The sequence below is a fragment of the Trifolium pratense genome, linkage group LG2, assembly GCF_020283565.1.
Source record: "Trifolium pratense cultivar HEN17-A07 linkage group LG2, ARS_RC_1.1, whole genome shotgun sequence".
Taxonomy (NCBI): Eukaryota; Viridiplantae; Streptophyta; class Magnoliopsida; order Fabales; family Fabaceae; genus Trifolium; species Trifolium pratense.
Window position 1 is genome coordinate 20,521,956 of NC_060060.1, and position 20,786 is coordinate 20,542,741.

The following is a 20,786-nucleotide window of genomic DNA, read 5'->3' on the forward strand; positions in this document are numbered from 1 at the left end:
GTTCAAACCCCGCAGGGCCGGCCCAACACTATATGAGGCTTAAAGCAAACTTTGAATTGGGACCTTTTATACTCTAAAAAAAAAATAATTATAATATTTTTTAAAAATTTACTTTTCGAGCTTTTTGAGATGCAAAATCATTTATTAAACTATTATAATCAATTTCAGTTAACATTTCTTTTTCTATCGCTAATAAAGCCAATCCATTTAATCTTTGTTGAGACATTGTTGATCTTAGATAAGATTTTATTAATTTTAATTTTGACAAACTTCTTTATGCGGAAGCAACAGTTACATGAATCGTTAACATTATTCTATAAGCAACAAATGCATTTGTGAAGGAGTTCATTCTTATTATATAGTTAAGTATATCAATTGGTGTATCATTTTCAACATGTATGATTTCTCTTAATATTTTCAATTCTGAAAATAAGTCTAATCCATCAATATCAGAGTTGTCGTTATGTTTTAATGAACATTCAAGGTTAAGACAACATTCTTTTAAATTTTCAATTTCCAATGACCTTAATTTCTCAATACTAAATAGAAAACCAAAAATATCTTGATATATTTTAAATTGTTCAAATCTACTTTGAAATGATGTAATTGCATGATCTAATATGTACAAAAAATAGTCGGATTTAAATGATTCTTCAGGAGTTTTTGAAACAATCACTAAACTAATAGATTAAATAAAATAAAAGAGAATAAAAAGAAAGAATGAACCTGTTTGCCGACAGAAACAACAAATCACTTATTGGAGATGGATAATAATAAAGAACCCAGAAAGCCACTTGCTAGAATTGCTGGCTTGCTGCAATACAAAATCTGAGTCGGCAAGAATTGCTGCAATCACTTATTGGAGATAGATAATAATAATAAAGAACCCAAAAAGCCTCAAAGCCACTTGCTAGAATTGCTGCAATAGAAATTGAAAAGGCCTCCAACAAGAGTTGCTGCAGCAGTAGTGTGATAGATGGTTTCACAATATCACAAATTCACAGTTACTAAAATTGCTACACAAAATCGGCAAATCGCAGTGGAAATTGGAAAGTTTTTTGCTTTTGAGGATTGAAGAAGTATGGTGAAAGTTGAAACTTGGAATCATTCTTTTAAAGTAGAAAGTTTGAAGGGAGAATTAAATGATAGGAGGAATTTTGTGAGAAATTGATGCAAGAGACGTTGGTGGAGTTATTGTGGGAAGAAGAAACGATTCACGCGGCCGGCAGAAAATAAAAAACGTATTCCTTTTTTTCACGCGTGCAGCAGAACATATTTAGGAATAGGGATTTTTTTTTTGGAGGCCTATTTTTCTTTGATAAAAAAAAATGTTTGTTGGGCCTAAAGCCCTAGCTTTGGCAGCTTGGCCCAATGGCCGGCCCTGAAACCCCGGCTCCTCCACTTATGTGTATGAGTTTATAATAGCTTTGTCATTTTTATGTATCTACTGAAATAAATATATTATACATATATTGAATCTAATGAAATTTAGGTTAATGACATTTTTTTTCCGAAAAAAGGTACATTTGTTAAGAAATATAAACTTATCAATACACTCTCGAATTCCTCTAATTCGTTGAAACTCAAATGAACTCTACTAAATCATGTAGGTCTTAGTGTCTTACATAATTTTAGTGATACTTGTTTGAATTTCAATTTTTTTTGTCTTATTACATAAACCAAATCAACTCATTTCATTAATAATAACATGTTAAATACAAGATAAAATATGATCATAAATTTGGGGATTAGCAAGAAAGACCCCCTTTGTTGGATGAAATATGATCATAAATTTGGGAAGTTATCTCAAATTTTGGTAATAATTGTAAATAAGCATTATAAATAGATGTAAATTGCTCCAAATTTGGATTGAGGATTGGATGCATCGAAGATGTCTTCTACCACTTGCTTGCAATCAAGTCAATTTATCGCTTATTTTAGGCCCCAGGCTTCGGCTTCGTGAAGTTGTGGAACTCAATGAAACTAAAATGTTTTTGCCACTATAAATTCACCTTTGTCTCATCTCAAACTCATATTGACACCAAAGCATCCATGATCTGTAAATATCGTTGCATCCACAAACATTGCATTTGAGTACCTGCAACTGGCTTGCTCCAATTCAACCCTGCTACTACGTACCCGCTCTCATACCTACTGCACCGCAATAAGCAATCTCATGCAATCTATTACATAAATAAGAGGTTGCAAGTTGCAACTCCACTTCATTCCAAAGTTTTTTTATACTCTTCCATATTGAGTATGTGTATATTTGGTATCACGATCAGTACTTCATAAATATGGTTGGTCATTATAATTTTAATATATTCACTATATGATACCAATAAGTAAAACTACTATACTTATGTTTCAAATTTATCTTTACTTACTTTACTTTTTTTTTTTTTACTCAAAACAATAATATTTATTTATTCAAATTCATAGGAATACATCAATCGAAATCATTACATATTCAATTTCGCAAAAAACTAATAAGGATGAATCTCTAAACGGACTCACAACATCCGAGTTAATAGCATAAAACGGTCTAATGTCTATGACAAAGCCTACAATTGATATGACAATATTTAAATTTTCAAAATAATCATGTATCCGGATCTGCAACGTTGATGATGCTAAAATTATTGAATCTGCACTAAATTTGGATCGAAACAAATCTACAAATCTGAATAAACAAACACCGTACTAAGATGAGACAAACACTACACTAAGACGAGAAATCAAAACAACAACTTCACACTAAGACGAGATTAAAAGCTAATGCAAGATAAAAAAAATACTTCTTCGCTTAAGTTGAGTGAGTAAAACCACTTCCTTCGTACTAATAAAAAAAAGGTTATGCCAGGAAATGTCTTGTGTTCTATATACACTTGTTATAAAAAATATATTTTTGTATTAAATAATTGATCTTTAAATTTTTTACAAATTGACTACACCATTTTCGAAAAAAGAACTAATATATTTGATTCTTTAACGCCTATTAGTATTTAAAAAGAGAAAAAATAAGACCAAGTAGTAGTCTTTTATTTTTATTTTTGTCGAATAATCTTAGCTAAAAGTTCCCCTCTTAAAATAAATAGGAGATCCCAAATTCAAACTTAACATCTACATATAAGCAAAAAAATTCTAACATGGACCAGTGCTATAAGTGGTCCTTCATGACCAATTTTTTAAAAATATTTAAAATTTTGACGGCTATAAGTGGTCCATCATGGACCAATTTTTTAAAAATATTTAAAATTTTGACGACCAATTATATTGTTGTTTGAAAGTATAAGTTAATGATCATTTTTATTTTTATTTTTACGACTAAAATAATGACTTAATTAATACCGATTTGACTAAAAAACAAAAGATAAAAATGTAACTTGTATTGAACCAACTTCAATCAAGTCATTGTTTTAACCATAAAGACTAAAAGAGTTGTCATTTTTTATCTTAAAAAATATTATCAACATTCATTAAAATTAATATTTAATATAAAAAAATTAATAAATATCATTTATAAATCAATCAAAATTATTCACCTCAACAAATATACAAATATTTCGATTTACATCCACTTAACCATAAGTGAATAATTCACCCTTTTATGTTATTCTATTCTATTCTTTAGGACAACTAAACCACTTCTATAGCGTAACGTAATCCAAACAACCAAGACCACACGGCACACACACACATCTCCAACTTATCAATCGCATGTGCACGCGCCTAATATTCGTGTGAAAGAATTCCATTTTCGCGGTATCATTCCACTTTCCACCACTAGTCACTTCAAAAAGTTTCCCAACTCCGAAACACTATAAAAACCAACTCTCCTACTCCACCTTTTCATTTCTCTCTGTTTTCAACTTCTTTTCAGTTTCTCTTCCTTTCTCATTCAAACCCTACCTAACGGTTACCAAATTTCTCTCCATTCTTCACCACTCTTCTACTTCACTCGATCATGACCGATTCATCCATGGCGGTTCCTGTTTCACCGAACGATTCCCTCTCTAGCGAACGGAGATTACTCAAGCACATCCGTGATAACGTTCACAGCAACATCTTTCTCGAACCTGTAACCGTTTTTTTCCGTTTTATGCATTTATACTTTTATTCCTTTTATGTTATCGTGTATGTATAGGATCTACAGTAGTAAATTGTTGCATGAAATTTTTAGATTGTTGATCGATTGTAGATTGAAGTAGATTCTGCTTAGTGTTCGTGGTTTTTGCTTTTTGTTACTGTTATAATCAGTGATGGAAAATGTAGATCTGATTTGGATTGTTTTTTATCGACTTAGTATAGTTGAATATGATTTACGCGGAAATTATTGTGTATGTAACTGCATAGGTCAATTCGATCAAATCATTTACTAGCGTTAGTTTCAAATCATTTACTAGTGTTATTTACTAGTGTTAGTGAGAGAATTTAGAAGAAAAAGTAGTGTAGAATACATAAACATTCTATTCTGATCAATGTTATTAAAACGGAATTGGACTTCAAATCTGCTAGATCTCTGAGTCATGTAACTGTTTTGAACCGCTCGAACTGAAATGAAATTGTGATAGATTTTCTCAAATAACTGAAACATAGATTATGCCTGTTCATGGTTCAACTGTTGAACTGTCCGATTCGGTTTTGAATTTAATATATATACTCCTTCAATCAGTTAGGACTTAGGGATGTGTTTTATGAATATAAAACACCGTTATATGATTCTTTTATTTATAACATAATGTAATGTGATTATTAGAAACATGTAATATATTTTATTTGGCTTGTAGCGGTCCATTTGTATGGTATTTTTATCAAATAAGCATGTACTTTCTTTTGTAGCTGTCCATTTGTTGTTTTTTATGTAACTTGGAAATCTCTTGTTTGTTGCAGATCTTCTTGAAGTTTGTTGACACAGAACAATTTCAAAGGCAAGTATGCCTTATCAAAAATAGTTTCAATGCAAAAAGTAGAAGCGAATAATTGCAATTAATGAACACTAACATTTTCCCCCTCTTTATGTGACTTTGTTTATTATGCAGACTTCGAGATTTGAAGCAGCTTGGTGAGTAAACAATTAATACTCGCTGATTAGAAATCAAACCTAATTAGGGAATATAAGATTGTAAAAATAACTGGCCGTGTTGTCAATTAAGCTGATCTTGCATGTAATCAAAAGGACATGGATTCGAGTTTTCTTGACTCTTGTGGCTTGATGGTCACAGATTCGAATTGTAGAATCAGCCTCTTGCTAAAGCAGGCTTCTTACAAAAGATTTGTAATGAGTTTCGGGTCTCTTAATTTAATTTGTAAAACTAAGCTTTTCTTTTTGTCCAACGTCAACTTTTTCTGTATGCCTGCGACAAGCATAAAGTAATAAACATTAAGATAGATATTGTAACGATATTACTTTTCCCTAGTTGAATGTCAGTCAAGCAGGCTTCTTTTATTCTTTTTTTGAATATTAACTTGTTATAACTGTCTATTTGGAATGTGAGTTGATGTTAAATTCTGTCGGTTTATATCCAAATAAGCAAGGTGAAAAGTAGAGATATTTGTTAGATTTTTTGAAATAATATAATCAAACTCATTTTTAATTCCCGTTACCTTCTCACTTATGTGATCAGGCCTAACTCATATGGTTTTCCCTGGGGCTGTGCACTCTCGTTTTGAGCATTCACTGGGTGTTTATTGTCTGGCTGGCAAAGCTACTGATATCATTAAAAAATTCCAGGTATATCCTTTTTTTAAATTGCCTTATCTAATTTCTAAATACTTCTTATCAGTTGGGATATTATAGAGCTAAGCACACATGCGGTCATGCCATCCTTTCAGGGAGCTGAGCTTGGTATTGAAAAAATTGATGTGTTGGCAGTAAAACTTGCTGGTAACTGACATCTTCTACCAAATTAGTTCTATGCTTTAACTGTTCTAATTCCACTACTTTATAATTAATCATCTGTGTCTAGGATTACTGCATGATGTTGGTCATGGGCCATTCAGCCACACTTTTGAGCACGGGTTCCTTCCCCTGGTTCTTAATGGCGCCACATGGTAATTTTGGTCATTTGTATAAAAAAAGTACATGTTGATTTTATGCTTTTGATTATACTTGCTTCATTTTAGTTTAAAATGAAACAAATATTTATGTTTCTCATTATTTTCCTTAAAATGTATTTAATAACAAAACTGAGTATAGTTTCAAACTTTACACTTCTTAGAATGTCACATTGGTGCACCACATGATATAATATTGGATGCTTCGCTCTTCTTCATTAATTATTCATTAGTAATTAAACTGAAGAAAGATAACTTTCATGATGGAATACAAAATTTACTGGTGTGCTGTGCCCAAATATTGTCTTCTTCATTAATTATTCATTAATGTTTTTTCTGAAACTTTCAAATGAAGTCTGATAACAATTAGAATGTCAAATCTTGCCTATTGTGTTTCATATTTTACTTCCTAGATAGATAAAACTATAAGACTCACAACAATATATTACGCTGTTATGATTTTTGAAATTGATTAGAATTTTGTGCTAAACTCCAATCATTTCATTCTGGAGAATCCGTTGTTTTGACTTGAGCTTATTTATTTATTTATTTATTTATTTATACTCTCAGGTCTCATGAGGAAATGTCTAAGAAAATGATAGATCACATTGTTGATGAACACCATATTGATTTGGATCCTCAACTCCTCCTAAAAGTGAAGGTTAGACTCAAATGATCAATTGAATCTTCGATTTTTCTGTGTTTTTTTAGTTTGGCTGCTACTTTTATTTCTGATACATATCCATATTCCATTCCTAAATATTTTTATTTTTATATTTCTTAATAAAATGAACTGGTGACTGAGTTCCTGATTTCAGTTTGTAGACAGAACTTTGATAAATTTCATTTCCTTTTTGCAGGAAATGATCACTTCTAGCTCTGACCATCCTCCACAAAGTGTCTGTCATCTTATTGTCCAAAATTTTATTTTCTTTTAATAACTTAATTTATGCCATATCACTTTCTTTAACAATATTATTATACTGTTTTGCCTCAAAATTTCCCCCTACAAAATAGGAAAAGAAGTTCTTATATGATATTGTTGCAAATGGTCGCAATGGAATTGATGTTGACAAGTAAGTTGATACTTTTCACTTTTATTGCTCCTGATGTACATCTGTTATTGATACGCAATCTCTTGATCGTAGAACCATAACAAATTCAAGAATTTGCAGGTTTGACTACATTGTTCGGGATTCACGTGCTTGTGGCCTAGGGTGCAACTTTCAGCCTGAGAGGTGTTTATTTTTATCATATAGGTGGCTTTATTTTGTTGGATTGGATGTTCTACAGTTTGTGAGTTGACAACACAATTGTACACCAGTGCAGCAATATTTGACTTCTTATTGAAATATAACACATGCTCATTCCTTGACTATTTTTTCAATATGAGGTTGGAAATTAATTATAACTGGATTTTAAATTTTTTTTGACTTTTCAGATTGATGGAGACCATGCAAGTTATTGATGATGAAATCTGTTATCGTGCTAATGATTGTTAGTGCTTACTAAAAACTTTGCTATCATTGTTAGTGCGGAAGACTGTAAATTATAGTATATTATTGTTGTTTGACATGTTGATCAGATCTGACAATTCACAAGTTATTTGCAACCCGTGCTGATTTGCATCGAACAGTCTATACACATGCAAAAGTAAAGGTGAGTGGTTTCACCAAATTTAGCATTGCCAAAACAAATTATATTTGTGTTCAGAGAGAAACCACTAATTTTTACTGTTGTTTCCTTTGTCAGGCAATAGAGTTGATGGTTCTCGATGCACTGGTGAAAGCAGATCCATATCTTCATATTGCATCCTCAATTCATCAACCATCTGAGTTTTGGAAGGTCTTGAGTATATTGCAAGCTATTGATGTTGGGGATTTTTATTTGTCAATTTGGAGCTGACACTCTTACATTTCAGTTAGATGACTCAATTGTTAAAAGAATTGAATCTTCTTCCGAGCAAGAGCTGAAGGAATCCAGAGACTTGATTCTACGTATTCACAGAAGGGATCTGTACCAGGTACCGCCGTAAAGTACCTGATAAATTTTTGAGGATAGGTCCTTAGCTATTCTGATAGGTGGAGAGACTTTAATATTTTGTGATGATAGTAACCATAATACAAATAGCGTATGCTGACAAATTGACTCAACCATTTACTCCTTTTTTGTAGTTCTGCAATGAATTTTCTGTTCCAAACGACAAACTAGAGAAATTCAAAAACATCACACCCCAAGACATTGTCTGTTCCCAGGTTGAAAAAATTATAGTGATAAGATTAAATGTCCATTTTCCTTCAGTATATGTACATATTTTCTTATCTTCTTTTCTGGGGATAGATTGTGGTGCTTACTCTATCTCATTGCCATTTTTTTTCCAAACAGAAAAGTGGCACCAATTTGAAAGAAGATGATGTTGCTGTGAGCAATGTTAAAATTGATTTAACACGTGGAAAGGAAAACCCTCTTAAAAGGTACATGCTGTAGAACTTAACTGTTCCTAATCATTTTTTAACTGCCAACAGTAGCCTGACACTCGATCTTTATTCTTTTTTGCATGCATTTCCTGATCCAGGATTAATTTTTTCAAGGTACTGAATTTACTTATAGTTTCAGTTGTTTCCTTTGTTTGTTAATTACTTTATCCATGACTACCAATTATATTTCTTAACTAAGAATTGTTGCTTGAAATTGTGACGGTTCGAGAAGTTATATTGCAAGTTAGTGTATGAACATGAAAACGAACCGCAGATGTTGTGTTACTATAAAGTATCATATTGTGCAAAAAGCTGATGAGAGTGGTAAAAATTTGGAAGAAATAAGTAGTTTGTTTTGGCCAATAAGTGATTAGGATATTATTGCAAGTGCTGACTACTTGTCCTTGTTGAATCCAAATTTTAAAATGCCTATGGAATTTTGTGTATTTTCGACTCCAATTATGGACAATTTTGCCTTCCTTGAAATAACTGTCACGAAATCACCATATTCCAAATTAGTCAAATACACCTTGTATGGTTACTACTGTTTATAATTATTCAAATAATATTTCCCAGAACTATTGGGTTTATTGCATAAAGTTTACATGGCAGAGGACTCAACTGTGTACTATTATTATGGCAGGACTATGATGATAAAGTAAAATTTCTCATCGAAGACCAGCGAGTCAGTCATTTGTTGCCAAAATTCTACGAAGACATGATAGTGAGAGTATACAGCAAGAAGCCTGAACTGGTTAGTAACAAAGAAACAAGAGGCGAAAAAAGTATTTTCACAATTTGGAAATGTTTGAATATTTGCACTTTATGCCATGTACTGATTTTTTTTTATTTTTTTTTGTGCATAATCAAAGGTGGAAGCTGTTTCTGCTGCCTTTGAAAATTATCAGCTCAAGACATTTGGAAGCAAACCACTACTGCACGAAACTCCTAAGAAGAGGAGTTGAGTATAAGACCCACACTACTACTGACTTTGAACCTGTAGATATCTACTAGTCTACTAGCAGGTCCCAGATAATCTTTACGATATGTAATATCTCAGTGGATGGCTCTCACACGTCAGAACCCATGTAGTTGCTTGTTTTTTGCTTTTGGTACAAAAGCTACTGGTTTCTAAATTCTTGCTATATAGTCAAATGATGGGTATATTTAGGAGAAAATATGTAGTATATGAATATATAAGATGAATGATGGTATTACTACTTACCAGTGACCAAATTGTGCTTTTATTAGTTTGTTGATAAATTTTTGAGCGACATGACTCATATAAAATAGATGATGTTCTTACTACTTACTAATGCAGAAGAAAAGTCTCAAAGGTTCTGTTCTAGTGAGCCAAATTTTGAATTGTGACTTTGTAGGTGCGAGGCTCAATGGCATAACAGTCAACAGAGTTTCAACAAGGGTTGAAACTCGTGAAGGTTTTGTGCTCTTTAGTTGATTTGCTAGTGAGTTTTGCGTGCAGGTCACTCGTAATTCTTGTGGTATTTCTCATGTATTTTCATGTGAATAGCAAAGAGATTTCACGATAGGCATTTGAGACCAAACAATGCACTCCACTCATCATTTTATCATTGCGTCCGAGGCCGAAACCGTGAAGCCCTCTTTAACGCCTTGTTTGTCATCTGCTTAATCTAAAACCTACTATTTGTCACACGGTTGGTCGTATTTGTCACACGGTGGTCATATAGAGAAATGAAGAGGGAAGTGGTATGAACATAAGGGAAATATTAAGTGGGGAAAATGTATTGTCAGATTTGGAGGTACTTATTTTTCTTGAAACTACCCAAGGGTCGCGTCTGCGATGCGTTATTTTTGTCGTGGTGTTATTTCGTTGGGGGTTTATTTATACAGATATATAATATGAGTCAGGATCCGTTGACACCAACTAGTTTGACACCAAATGTTACACCTCTCAATAACGTTTTAACCGATATAAATTTTATAAAATCCACCGTTGGATTGAAAGTTTACATCATATAGATCATTTGTGTAAAATTTCAGACAAATCCAAAATCATTTGATATGCTATTGAGACACATAAAGATTAACGGTATTTAAAAAAATACAAAAACCGTTAATTTTGATGTATCTCAATAACATATCAAATGATTTTGGATTTATTTGAAATTTTACACAAATGATCTATATGATGTAAACTTTCAATCCAACGGTGGATTTTATAAAATTTATATCGGTTAAAACGTTATTGAGAGGTGTAACATTTGGTGTCAAACTAGTTGGTGTCAACGGATCCTGACTCATATAATATACATGCAAAAAGAAAATTGAGATTTTAATAAGAAGAGTTTAACGGATATGCAAAATTTGATTTTTTTTTTTTAAAAAAAAATAATCTAGTAACTAGAAAATTCACCTTAAAGTAATTCATCTTACTCTTAAGAGTGAAATTTGAAATTTTTTATTATATTGATAAATTGTGACCGGTTGTAACCGTAAAATATAATCTTACACGATCAATCATACTTGGTAAGTTTTCTCTTGTAATAAGCCTTCTTTTTTTTTAAAGAATTTAATTCATATTCACCGGTGTAAATTCTTGAATTTAATGGAGATGCAATTCAATAAAACACTGTCATTTTTTCCAGTGAAGTAGGGTGACATGCGAAAAATATGATTGGTATTAGTTGACGATGTAATTTTTTTTGTCAAGTAGTTTAGTTGCTAAAAATTTCACTCTTAAAATGGATAAGTGAGATGACAAAAGTTTGAACTTCGATCCTTTGCATATATAATACAATTAATGTCTTGTCAATTAAGTTAAAGTCACATGACAGTGTAAAATTATTTTATCCGTGCATATTTTTTTTCTCAATTCTTTTTAAATTGTCTACCGATCACTCGTTTGATCATAAATTAATTTTTATTGGATCTTGCAAATTTTAAAAGCCACACAAATAATGGTTTTTTTTGTGGAACCTCCTATTTGAGTTTCATATAGAACTGTAAGTGGCCCCTTAAGTGCTATATCATCTTCAAAAAAAAAAAATTAAAATACTCACTTTGTCATATCAAGTTTCTTCAATAGAGAAAAAAAAGACGGATCATCCTTCTACTATGAAACTGACTCAGATATTTTTATTGGAAATGTTCTTAGAAAAATATTTTTAGATTAAAATCAGGAAACCTTTGTGGCACTTTGAAAGAAAAATTAATTAAAAATTTAAATTTTACATGAAAATAATTAAATGAAAAAATAAAAAATAATTCATACCGTATCCAACGAAAGTATATGATATCGTTGTTGAGAAACATGTTAGTCTCCCAACAAATAAAAAATAAATTAAAAGATTTATTAACCTTAGAATCGATAGAATAAAAGATATAATTGCAATAAAAATACACTTAAAAAAATCAATCGTTATTTAGTCAAGTGGTGATTGACATTGGACTTATTATGAAGAATTACTATTCGATAACTGCGATCGAAAGAGGTCTGTAATCACTTGATGCAGAACTAGCCTCTGAACCAGATTAAGCAGTCCGGTGAATATTGGTGGTAAAATGAAAAAACACTTAAAAAATGAAAGTGTGGCCTTTTTATATTATAAAAGCATCACCGCCTTTTTTAAGTCGGATAACTTATACACTATATATATTCATATTGTGTTCGTGTTCGATCTACAAAATAAATATTGAACATAATAGTTCAAGACAAATTTTTAAGATGTTGTATAAATTGTTCTTTTTTAAAATGTTTGGCGAATGAGATATTATTTTGATATTTTAGATAAGTTGTAGTTGAAACAAAAATCAATTGCATGCATATACAAAAATGTTGAATAACTATGTTGACAATTGACATCCATATAAAACAAGAATCAATTGCATGTATGCTCATAATAGTATACTAAAAAGAAAAAAATACAAAAAAAAAATTGCGGGGCATAGTACCTAACTCAAAGTATAAGTCAACCAGAACAAAAAATTACAAACAATAAAATAACACATATGAATCCAACAATCTATTGAACCAGATGAAACCCATAAATACCAACATGAAACCAAATCATGATGGAACCAACAACTGTCAGAGGAGTTGCGCTTGAAAACAACCCAATACAATGAATGGGTGGTACAGAGAAAGTTTTAAGACCATCTCCAATGGTGGTATTTATATTTTTAAGTACTAGTACTTAATAGGTACTCCCATTGGAGCAAAAACAAAATTGTACCTAATAGGTACTAGTTCTACAATAAGACATAGTACCTAAATAATTTTTGTGGGACCCATTTAAAATGATGTTGAGTTATTGGATAGATGTGCTACTAGTGGGACCAATTTAGAACTTTTGAAGAGGTTTTGGGTTGGAGGGATTTAGTACTTATTGTGTACTATTATTAAAAAAATTATAAATGAGTGATGTGTACATGTGGGGTCCACTTAAGTACTAAAAAATGAGTAGCTCCATTGTGGATGCTCTAAAGTTGAATATTTGGATATGGAAGGGGAATAGTTGTATTACTACTTACGAGACTAAAAAAGTATGATCACTTTATATAGTGATCCTATTACCCTATGATAATAAATATTATCAATGTTAAATTACACATTTTGTCATTATTTTGTGGTTTTACTTTGGTCTCATAACTATTTTTATTTCATTTTACTACAGGATGTACCAGTACCACTCAATTCAATGCCATCGTCCGGTGTCAGCATAAAGGAAAAACATTTTTTTTTTTTTTTTTTTTTGCATTTGGGTTTAGCGAATTAATTAATAATTAAGAAATGAAAAGAAATATTCTAAGATGAAGAAGAATTAAACGAAGAAGATGATGACCAGTAAAACCCTAAAAAAAGAGGAAATGACTACATTAATGTTGCATAGGTATAATCAATAGAAAATTGCTAAATTTTAACATAAAAGACTAGTTTGACTAACAAAAGTAAAGTTCTTGTTTTTACTTATCGATAAAAGGTAAATATGGTTATGTTGGAGGCTAGCGAGTTATTTTTTAATAGGGATCTAAAATCGAGGATAAATTACAACATCGGTGCTATATTTGTTTGGAATCATGATGTTATTTGGAATCATGATGTTACTTGGAGTTATTGTGTGAACAGGAAAAATAAAAAGTTTTATGAAGATAAATTATCATAGACATTCACAACTGGCTCACACATGTTATGTGAATTCACTCATGATTATTATCAAGCTTGGAAAAGAAATACACGTTTTTCTGATATATGTCGAGAATGGGGAATTTGGTGAGGTGGAAGCCTTCTTCGGAAGGTTGGGTGAAGCTGAATACAGATAAGAACGAGGTGTGCAAAGATGGTAGGAGAGTTGGGTGTAGGGGTGTTTTTCGAGATAGTAACGATACTTGGATCCGTCAATTTGCTAAAAATGTTGAGCATTGTAGTGTAGCCCTATGTAGCAGAGTGACGGGAGGTATTCGAAGGATTAAATTATGTAATAAAATTATAGCTTGGTCAAATTGAATTCAAGATAGATTTCTCGAGTATTGTTCAAGTGATTAAGACCATAATGATTTTTGGTCCTAACGGTTGCGTGCTGGTTAAAAACATCGTCGTTGCTGAAATTAGATTGAAAGGTTGAAGTACTTCATTAAATCGTAAAACAAATTAATGTACAAATATTTTAGCAAACACAAATCCTTCATTGAAGACTAATTCGATGTTTTGTGAATCGTGTCCCATCAAATTTACTCATCTCTCGGTTAAACTTTGTCAACAAAAATGGATAATCTACGTGCAAATCTAAACATAAACATTCAAGTATCAAGTACTAATTGCGAACCCTGTACAGTACGTACGCATTTAAATTTACACACCCAATCAAACTCAATCTAGGGTACACAAAAACAAAAAACGAACCAATTCATCTTTCACTCTCAAATTTCTGAACCTTCCGCAAAACTCACTCATTCCTCTTCAATGGCGGATTCATCCCCTTCTCCCGCAACCCTAGAACCCAATCCTCAGCCCAATTCCGAACCACCACCTCCCAATTCCACCCCTAATCAACCCGATCCAATTCCCCAATTATCACAACCGCAATCCCAATCTCAATCCCAATCGCAATCTTCAACACCGTCATCAACGCCTCTTCCTACAAACCCTAATTCCAATCCACCGTTAGCTACTGTACCGTCACTGCCTCCTCCGCCTGCCGTATTATATGCTCCGCCGCAAATTCCCGGTGTTCTTCCTCCATCGGCGCCGTCGTTCCGGCCGCTTGGTGCTCAAGTTCCGCAGTTCACTCCTTTGCCAAATCCCGCTGGTGGTTACCAAAACCCTAATCAACCTCCTGGAGTAGGTGGATCAACGGTGCCGGTGCCTGTTCCGATGCCGCAGATGCAACCGATGATGTCGTATCAAATTCCGGGGAGTAATCCTGCAATGCGTCCTTATGCTCCGATCCCAAACGGTTACGCCATGCATCCTCAAGGAACTCTAAACCCTGCGGGTGGGTCATTCGTTTAATCATATTTTATTTCATTGTTTTTGTGTGGGTGTGTGTTTGAATGCTATTATTATGAGTTGGATTTAAATTAATGTTTTTCCTTTGATTATTGATGATATTGTTGATGATATATTTATATTGGTGCTGTGAATTTTGTGAAGATTTGTTGTTTAGTGTGTTTAGTTGCGCGCCAATTGTTAGCTAGTTTGTTTTGTATTTGAAACGGTGAGGGGTTTCAATTTGGATAAGTTAGGAGAGATTTAGAAAAATAGTTATTGATGGTTAGACAAGGGGTATCGATGACGGGATTGTTTCTCAATTCTCCTACAGTGTCTTATTGAATTCGATGCCAAAAGGTTGGAGGGCTTCATATTGGTTAAAGACACACCCCACCCTTCTACAACTCATTTTTTGGTATGCATATATTTGCCTAGTTTATTGATTGTCTTTTACTAAAATTATGATTTGGAAACAAAGCTTACACAGAGTGATCTTGATAATCGAAAGTTAATTCAAATAAATAAAGACAGATTGTTCTATTGTCGATCTACATAATGTATGGTTGTGTCATGCTCATTTTAGTAGGCCACTTTCTGCTAGTTATAAGGGTACTACTTTCCCTTGAATGGCTTTATGAATTCAAGAAGCCGACCATGTTTGCAACTGAATGCACGTTGGCCTTTTGGTCATGAGGTATTGCAATCTTTTCAATTCTCTTTTTTCTCAATTGCAGTTTAATTCCATTTTTTATGCTGCAACATGGGCTCCTATATATAAAACAGAACATTTAATTCAACTAGAATTTCCTTCTTAGTAAACTATGTAATGTATACATGAGATTTTGAAAGTTTACCCTTTTCCATTGGTGGATGGTTTGAGAAGCCTGCTATATTACAAGTTGTCAGACAAAGGTAAGCACTTTCTGGACATCCGTGAATTTCAAACTCGATAGTATTTTTTTATTGTTTTCTTCAGGTTGTCATTTCAGCTGGTGATTATTAGCTGTGCTGCCATCTCTATTATGCTTTTGATGTGTGGTAACAGCATTCCATTGTTCATCACACTTTTTCTGTATACATCTTTAGTGTCGTATATATATATTTTGCTTACTGTGTATACTCATGATCTGCTCTAATATATTTGCATAGATGTTTTCTGCCATGTACAGGAATTCCTCGTTATGCACCTCCTTATGGAACTATGGTTCGTCCTGTATATCCTCCACGCCTGCCTGGAGCAATCAATGTACTTCCAGTATCACGCCCGCCTGTTGCAGGGATCCCACCACTTCGCCCTATTATTCCTCCTGTTGTCAGACCTGTGGTTCCTCCTAGTGTTACTCCGGCTGAGAAGCAACATACCACTGTTTACATTGGCAAGATTTCACCAACTGTGGAAAATGAGTTCATGCTTTCTCTCCTTAAAGTAAATTTCTAAGTTTGATATATTCTCTGGGGAGGGAGCTGGGTTCTGTTCTTTATTGTATTTTTAGCCTCTTATCATAACAGCTAGGCAATTGGTATCTTTGGATGTTTCGGTATTTATAGTGTTCTTATTTTCTTTTAAGTTATGCGGGAATATCAAGAGCTGGAAAAGGCCTCAGGATTTATCAAGTGGGACTCCTAAAAGTTTTGGGTTTTATGAGTTTGAGACTGCCGAAGGTGTTCTCCGTGCTTTACGTCTCCTTACCAAATTGAATATTGATGGACAAGAACTAATGGTATGTCTTGATCTCCGACTAGTTTTTCTTTGTATTTAATGATATAGAGACATATAAGTCTACTACCTTTTTATCATATTGCGAGGTTAATTGTTTGAACAAGATGTTTTTCTTTTGGAAACAACTATAATTGTAGTCAAGGTCTGAGTTATTCTAATGAATTTGAAAATTAGTGTGATTGAATTTCTTGATAATTAAGTTTGCCACTGATGTGGAAACAAAAAGGTTACTCCTCATCTGTGTTCGTGTCCTTTTTTGTTGACATCCATTTGACATTATAGTATATGTTTCACACTGTCCGGCCCAATTCCCCATCCCTCTCTCTCCCCCTCATTTTCAAAGAGGTGAGAATTTGTATATGGAAGATATATAAATCTTCATTTGTCATAAATCCAAGTCATTCGAGCATTAAATTTTGGTATAAACTAGCAGTCATCATTATTTTTTCACATTTGGATTAAATTCATTATTTTCTTACTGGCGTTTCTGCGTGTTTTGCATATAAGTTTGCATGCCTTCTAGGGATTTATCTCGAGCGAAAAGAAAGAACAAAGATTAATGACTAGTGACTAGTTTTATTATACGGAAAGACTATAAAACTAACCTATATTTTTATACTAATACAAGATTCCAAAACCTAATTAAGTAGGGAAACAAATCATGATAGTCACAAAGAAATATTGAAACCAATCTTAAGAGATGGTCTTAGATATTCTAAGATAATTAAATTGAGGAGAATGCTAAACTGTGCCCCCGGGGCACTAGTATGCTTAACTAGTGCCCCGGGGGCACTGTTTAGCATGACCCTTAAATTAATTCTATAAGATAATCTAAGATGGTAAAAAACATTAAGACGCTGTCAAGAATTTTGTTCTATATGAAGCCTTTAGTTTTTTAACTTCAATATTTTGCTGACAGATCAATGTAGATGAAGCGATGAGAAACTATCTGGAGCAGTATGTACAAAAAAAAACTGAGGACTCAAAAGAAAAGGAAACTCGGGCAACAGAAATTGAAAAGGATGATAAAGTTGCAAAACCTTCTGATGTAAATGAGGATGCAAAGCCTGATGTGGAGAACTCAAATAAGGAGGAGGGTAATGATTCGGGAAACAAGAAATCCCATGACGTGGCAACTTTTGGGATTGTTACAGATGAAGATAGGGAAGTTGACCGGGATGCTTTAGATAAGATCAAGATGATGATTGAGGAGAGGTTGAAGACAAGACCTTTGCCTCCACCACCTCCACCGCCAATTGGTGATGGTTCTGTTGATTCAACTTCCGAACAACCTACTAAAACAAGAGGAGACTCAGATGTGGATACAAAGAAGATTGGTAAGGGAAAAACACTTTGGTTGCTACATCTATTATCTGTTCAGTGGTTCACAGCAGGGCAATATTCTATCATCAGGTTACTGTTTCTCCTTTATTATTTTTGAAATTGATATTCTTCTATTTTGGTTTTCAAATTTTATAGAACCAGCTGAAGATAAAAATGAAAGAGAGTCAAACAGTGATAACAAACCAACTGGTGAACACGATAGACCCGAAACCCCTGACAGAAGGCACGACAGGAAAAGCAGGGAGAGAGACCGAGAAAGGGAACTGAAACGAGAAAAGGAAAGAGAACTTGAAAGATATGAAAGAGAAGCTGAGCGGGAACGTATTCGAAAAGAGAGGGAACAAAAACGGAGGATTGAGGAGGTTGAGCGTCAGTTTGAAGCACATTTGAAGGAATGGGAGTATAGAGAAAGAGAGAAAGAGAAAGAACGTCAGTATGAAAAGGAGAAGGAGAAGGACAGGGAACGCAAAAGGAGAAAGGAAATACTTTATGATGAAGAGGAGGATGATGGGGATTCTAGGAAGAGATGGCGTAGAAATGCGATGGAGGAGAAGAGAAAGAAGAGGCTGCGAGAAAAGGAAGATGACCTGGCTGATAGACAAAAAGAAGAGGATGAAATTGCTGAGGCCAAGAAGAGGACTGAGGAGGATAAACAACTTATGAGGCAGAGAGATGCATTGAAGCTGTTGACAGAGCATATTGTAAATGGCAGTGATGAAACTACGGCTACCAAAGAGATTGCTAATGAAATAAAGAACGAGGTTGCTGAACAAGACACTGTAGCTGATTATAGTCATGGTCATATTGGTAATTACTCCAAATTTGTGTTTTCCCCTTTCTTTGTCTCTCTTTCTCATTATTAATGGGGTTCATGCTTTATGTTACAGGTGATGGTAATGTACTATATACTATCAAAGATGAATCAGCCGTGGCATCTGTAGCCACAACTGATACACAGTCAAGTGGAAATGCTCCTATGAAGAAATTGGGATTTGGTCTGGTTGGCTCTGGAAAAAGAACAACTGTCCCTTCTGTTTTCCATGAAGATGAAGACGACGAAGCGCACAAGGATAAAAAGTTGAGGCCTTTGGTTCCAATTGATTACTCAACAGAGGAATTGCAGGCTGTTGAACCTACTGCTTCTGGGCCAACACCGCCCAATTTGGCTGCAGCTGCAGAGTTTGCAAAGCGTATATCTAATTCCAATTTCAAGGAAGAGCGGCTGGATGGAGAACGAGATAGAAGTAGGCATTCAGATGAGAAGTCTAACCACCGGGACAGGGATAGGAGTGAAGACGGCAATCATCACAGAGATGAACACAGGGATAAAAATTCTGAACGTGACAGGGATCGAGATCATGTGTCGGAGAAACACAAGACTCATGATAACAGACGACTTTTGGATGCAAAAGCAAAACAGTTAATTGATATGATACCAAAGACCAAGGAGGAATTGTTCTCATATGAAATAGACTGGGCAGTGTATGACAAGGTACTTGTTTTTTTATCTGTGAATTTTGAATTGAGTAATAATTTGGTCTTGGCAGTGTAGTCAATAGCATGCTACAGTGGCACTACAGAGTAAAGAATGCAGTTTTATTTTTTAACCTTTTGATCATATTATGTTATTTTTTTCAGCATCAATTACATGACAGACTGAGACCGTGGATTTCAAAGAAAATCAAAGATTTTTTGGGGGAAGAAGAAAATACATTGATAGACTATATTGTTTCAAGTACACAAGAACATGTGAAAGCATCTCAAATGCTAGAGCGTCTTCAGATCATTTTAGATGACGAGGCTGAAATGTTCGTACTCAAGATGTGGAGGATGCTTATCTTTGAAATAAAGAAGGTAGAGACAGGGCTTGCTGTGAAGTCCAAATCATGAATTGTTCATTGTTGTATGTTCCATCCTTTTCCTTTTGTGCTGGATATTATGTTTATACTTTGTATGTGGCTGCCTTAAAATACAAGATGGCTGCACAATCATATAGGACCATTTTCAGTCTGTATTGCTTCGACATTCAAGTAGTTATAACTTTGATAAAAACCCCGCCTTCTTTATTAATGGGAATCCGGTGGTAATTTTTGTCATGTGAATATTCAGAACTTTGATCTGTTGATGACTTTCTGTTTTGTTTGGTTTTGAAGATAACCGGTGAAGTCAAGCAAGATGCAGTTCTAAATGGAAAACTATTTTTATACATATAAACTAAAACCATTTTGTTTTCTTGTGAATTTATGGTCTGGTTTCACTTATCCGTCTGCAGTATCTGTACTCAAAATAGTATTTCAGCTCCTGCAATTCAATCTACACCTTAGTACAGTACTAATCATGAAACTAGAATCAATTAGTTAATCTTAAGTGAAAAATCTACCTGAAAATAATCATTTTTATGATATTGCTATCATAATTAATTAGCTACAATTGAACTAACAATCTGTTCTAAAAAAACTTATCCTATGCTAGCTACCATAATTTGGCTGTCATGTCTATTCGACTTCAACTTCTTTTCAGAAGCTCAACTAACCAAGTTGCTTTTTTATTTATCGAGAGAATTTAGAATAAAAAGAAGAAAATTGTGTTTTGAACTGTTTAATTTTGAGATTTATAGAAGTGGGGGAAATCTCGATGTTACAGGATAGTTTTCTCTTTCTTGGCAGAAACTATGGTGAAGGTTTTGCTGAGGGAGCAGGTGAGCATCTCCATTTCTTTA

General features: G+C 33.5%; 2 protein-coding genes across 5 annotated transcripts; both read left to right on the forward strand.

The window, feature by feature from the left end:
• The first annotated feature begins 3,791 nt into the window (after positions 1–3,791).
• On the forward strand, positions 3,792–9,892 carry LOC123909077 (deoxynucleoside triphosphate triphosphohydrolase SAMHD1 homolog). Of its 2 annotated transcripts, XM_045959852.1 has the most exons (19): positions 3,793–4,081; positions 4,894–4,931; positions 5,043–5,065; positions 5,628–5,734; positions 5,836–5,887; positions 5,970–6,054; positions 6,628–6,718; positions 6,918–6,956; positions 7,075–7,133; positions 7,233–7,295; positions 7,499–7,554; positions 7,643–7,716; positions 7,810–7,902; positions 7,979–8,080; positions 8,232–8,312; positions 8,443–8,531; positions 8,633–8,648; positions 9,178–9,288; positions 9,407–9,892. In XM_045959852.1, exons 1-19 carry the CDS (start codon positions 3,968–3,970, stop codon positions 9,497–9,499), a joined length of 1,386 nt encoding a protein of 461 aa, XP_045815808.1. In that variant the 5' UTR covers positions 3,793–3,967; the 3' UTR covers positions 9,500–9,892. The 2 variants fall into 2 exon arrangements, 1 of the variants encoding a protein (XP_045815808.1); XR_006809814.1 differs by lacking the exon at positions 8,633–8,648 and having other exon boundaries at positions 3,792–4,081.
• A 4,408-nt stretch (positions 9,893–14,300) lies between these two features.
• LOC123908708 (RNA-binding protein 25) lies at positions 14,301–20,219 on the forward strand. 3 transcript variants are annotated; one of them, XM_045959427.1, is made up of 8 exons: positions 14,867–15,007; positions 15,335–15,418; positions 15,587–16,429; positions 16,572–16,724; positions 17,643–18,060; positions 18,203–18,874; positions 18,955–19,559; positions 19,706–20,219. In XM_045959427.1, the coding sequence occupies exons 3-8, from the start codon at positions 16,205–16,207 to the stop codon at positions 19,955–19,957; spliced, it is 2,325 nt and encodes a 774-aa protein (XP_045815383.1). In that variant the 5' UTR covers positions 14,867–15,007; positions 15,335–15,418; positions 15,587–16,204; the 3' UTR covers positions 19,958–20,219. The 3 variants fall into 3 exon arrangements, with proteins under 3 accessions (XP_045815380.1, XP_045815383.1, XP_045815382.1); XM_045959424.1 differs by lacking the exon at positions 15,335–15,418 and having other exon boundaries at positions 14,301–15,007; positions 16,173–16,429; XM_045959426.1 differs by having other exon boundaries at positions 15,335–16,429.
• The last annotated feature ends 567 nt before the right edge of the window (positions 20,220–20,786 follow it).